The sequence below is a fragment of the Austrofundulus limnaeus genome, unplaced genomic scaffold (assembly GCF_001266775.1).
Source record: "Austrofundulus limnaeus strain Quisiro unplaced genomic scaffold, Austrofundulus_limnaeus-1.0 Scaffold1094, whole genome shotgun sequence".
Classification (NCBI taxonomy): Eukaryota; Metazoa; Chordata; class Actinopteri; order Cyprinodontiformes; family Rivulidae; genus Austrofundulus; species Austrofundulus limnaeus.
Window position 1 is genome coordinate 42365 of NW_013953496.1, and position 2822 is coordinate 45186.

At 37.7% G+C, this 2822-nt stretch overlaps 1 protein-coding gene across 1 annotated transcript in view; it reads left to right on the top strand.

Moving 5' to 3' along the window:
- Positions 1 to 2822, top strand: part of snx25 (sorting nexin 25) — a gene marked incomplete in the record, with an annotated part of 55293 nt that overhangs the window by 8357 nt on the left and 44114 nt on the right. The window contains 1 exon segment of the mRNA XM_014030646.1: positions 568 to 652. Coding sequence (XP_013886100.1) covers positions 568 to 652 — 85 coding nt within the window.

Here is a 2822-nt window from a genome sequence, read left to right on the forward strand (position 1 = left end):
CCTGTATAATGGTGGGGGGGGCTGTATAATGGTAGGGGAAACACTGCTTTGCAAAAAACGTAGCTTTATATAGCCATAGTTTTCAACTAGTTATTTTTACAAACACATCATAAATTTGTGCAGGTGCCACTGATCACAATCAGTATTGTGTAACATTTTTACAAGGTTTTACTACAAACTGTACAAGTCAGAGAAGCTGTAAACACCTGGCTGCTTTTGTTCAAGCTGCAGAACTCTGCTCACTCAGATTTCCTGCTTTAGCTTCTTCTCTTGATCTATTATTGATGAGCTTCTGACTTTAACACACACACACACACACACACACACACACGATGACTGGTCATGTATTCTCTCTGAAAACGGCTCCTCGCTTGCCTTTCAGCTGCTGATGATTGATTAACTGTGACGTTGGAGGGAGGTTGTCACAAACATTTGTGTGTCTGTCATGTTGTGTGAGTTGTGACAGGGCCTTTGTTCACTGCCTCCATCTTTCTCACTGTGTTTTTATTTCTGTTCTTCTCCCACCTGAGGCAGCTGAGAAGTGATCTGGTGTTTCTTCTTCCTCAGGGGGGTTTCTTGGTGCCAGCTCAGGAGTCGAGCCAAAGCAGACGAGTGGTGGTGTCACACAATGTCGACAAAACTCTGAAAGAAGGTAACAAATCACATCTGCTACTTCTTCTGAGGATGTTAGAGCAGATGTCATTGAGTTGTTGACTCTTCTCTTTTCTCATTTTGTGTCACACTTACAGAGTAACTAAATCATAAATCAACTTTTTTACAGATTAATTGTCTAAATGGTGCCTTAATTGTGTTATCTTTTCACATTTACACTTTAAACAAAAGAACAACTACCGGTAGATTCAATGACTTTTTCATTATGCTCAGTTTCTTGAGATGAAGTTAAATTTATGATTTTTGAAAATGTAAACAGAAATTTTAGGCAAAGATAGGCCACTTTATTTTAATCCAGTTCAAAGATATTAGGGATTATTTACTGTTTACATAAAAAATACACATAAAAAAGTCGTTCGGAAAGGTTTAATGCAAATACTGCTCTAAATTCTAACATCCAACAAGTTTCTTCTTTAAACTTTAACAGTAATTTGGAATTGACTTGTTCAATATAAACTGATAAATGACATTTTGATTCATAAACTGTTCAAGAGTCAGAGTCAGASTTGTTTATAAGATTAGAGGTAACAGAAAATGTCCTGTAACATAAAAGTAAAATAAGCAGTAAGTGAATATAAAAAGAGTCCAATTTTAGCTTTAAACAAGCMGAAGTGTCTCTACATTTTATATTGACCCACATAATGAAAGGACATGAACATGTCTGCTTTCATGTATACATTGTATAAATACTGCAAAGTTATTAAAAAAGGCAAAAATGTAAAGTTTTAAAAGTGTTTTTGACATGATCACATCTTCAGTTGATCATTCTGTGTAAAAGCTCCTGAATAATGTAAAAACTATAAAAATAGACAACACAATAGCATGAAGTGCAGTTTTTAACCATTTCAACTCAAATAATGTTTGCAGTGTGAGGTCTGTCTGAGGTATTCAGCTGTGTTTATTCCACCAGTTTGTACATCTGGTCATATGATGGTTTACAACCAGCAGTCACATGGTCCTGAGCAGGATCTAGSCTTTGTGCAGTTTTTTTGCACAGCTTTGGAGCAGTTGTGAAAATGTGGATGGAAGTTGAWACAGTGAAAACAGACAGTAAATATTTTCAGATGATCATGTTTGGTACAGGTGGAGGTACAGGTGGAGTCAACCTTCATATCTGCTCAGTTGGAGTTRGCGTGCGATCATCAAACCAAACAAAGTGTTCGAGGCAGTGTTCCCATGATGTTTGTCCACTTTTAGAAAAGGAACAATAATGTGTTTCACAGCAAACAGTGTGGGTTCTGTAACACTTCAGCTGCTTCACACAACTGCACCACAGTCAGGAGCTTCAGTCAGTCTGTTGTTCCTGCAGCTCAGAGCACCACCAGATGTTTCATCCTGTGATGATCCACACAAAACAACAAGTGAAACTTGTGTTTCTGATCAATGTGCTGACTGACTGAGGGGAGTCAGCTTCTGTCTGTCACCATGACCCCCTCACACACACACACACACACACACTCATCCTTTGATGGGAGGCGGTCGTCTGCTCAGCAGCTCATTGTTGGCTTCAGAACCAGGACCAGATGAGTCCGGGTCTCTCTGTGTTTGTGTTTCTGTCCTGTCCTGTAAATCAAAAAACAAAAATGGATTCAGACATTCAGAGGACTTGACTTCTGAGAAACAGATCTATGAAGTGATGGACAAGTGCTTCCTGAAAACATGTTTGAAAATATAAATGAAAACTTTTCATTTTGCTTTACATCACATAATAATTTCTGCTGAACAAACAAAATGTTTTAACTAACAAATAAATCAAACCCAGTCAGGTAAAAAACTCTAGAGTTGATCTAAGGAATGCACATGTCCTGCCATCTTTGACAGTTTTAAACTGATATCTGACTGTAATTAATGGTTAGTTTAAAGGTAAAAACAGAGGTTGTATCTGATTTAACCAAAGTGTAAAACAACCTTATGTGTAATCTGATTCTATAATACAAGATCTGACTCTACTGCAACTGCACCTAATATAAGGTTAATATCTACAGTTTACATCCATCATCTATCCATCATCTATCCATCCATCATCCATCCATCCATCATCCATCCATCATCCATCCATCCATCATCCATCCATCCATCATACATCCATCATCCATCCATCCATCATCCATACATCATCCATCCATCCATCCATCATACATCCATCATCC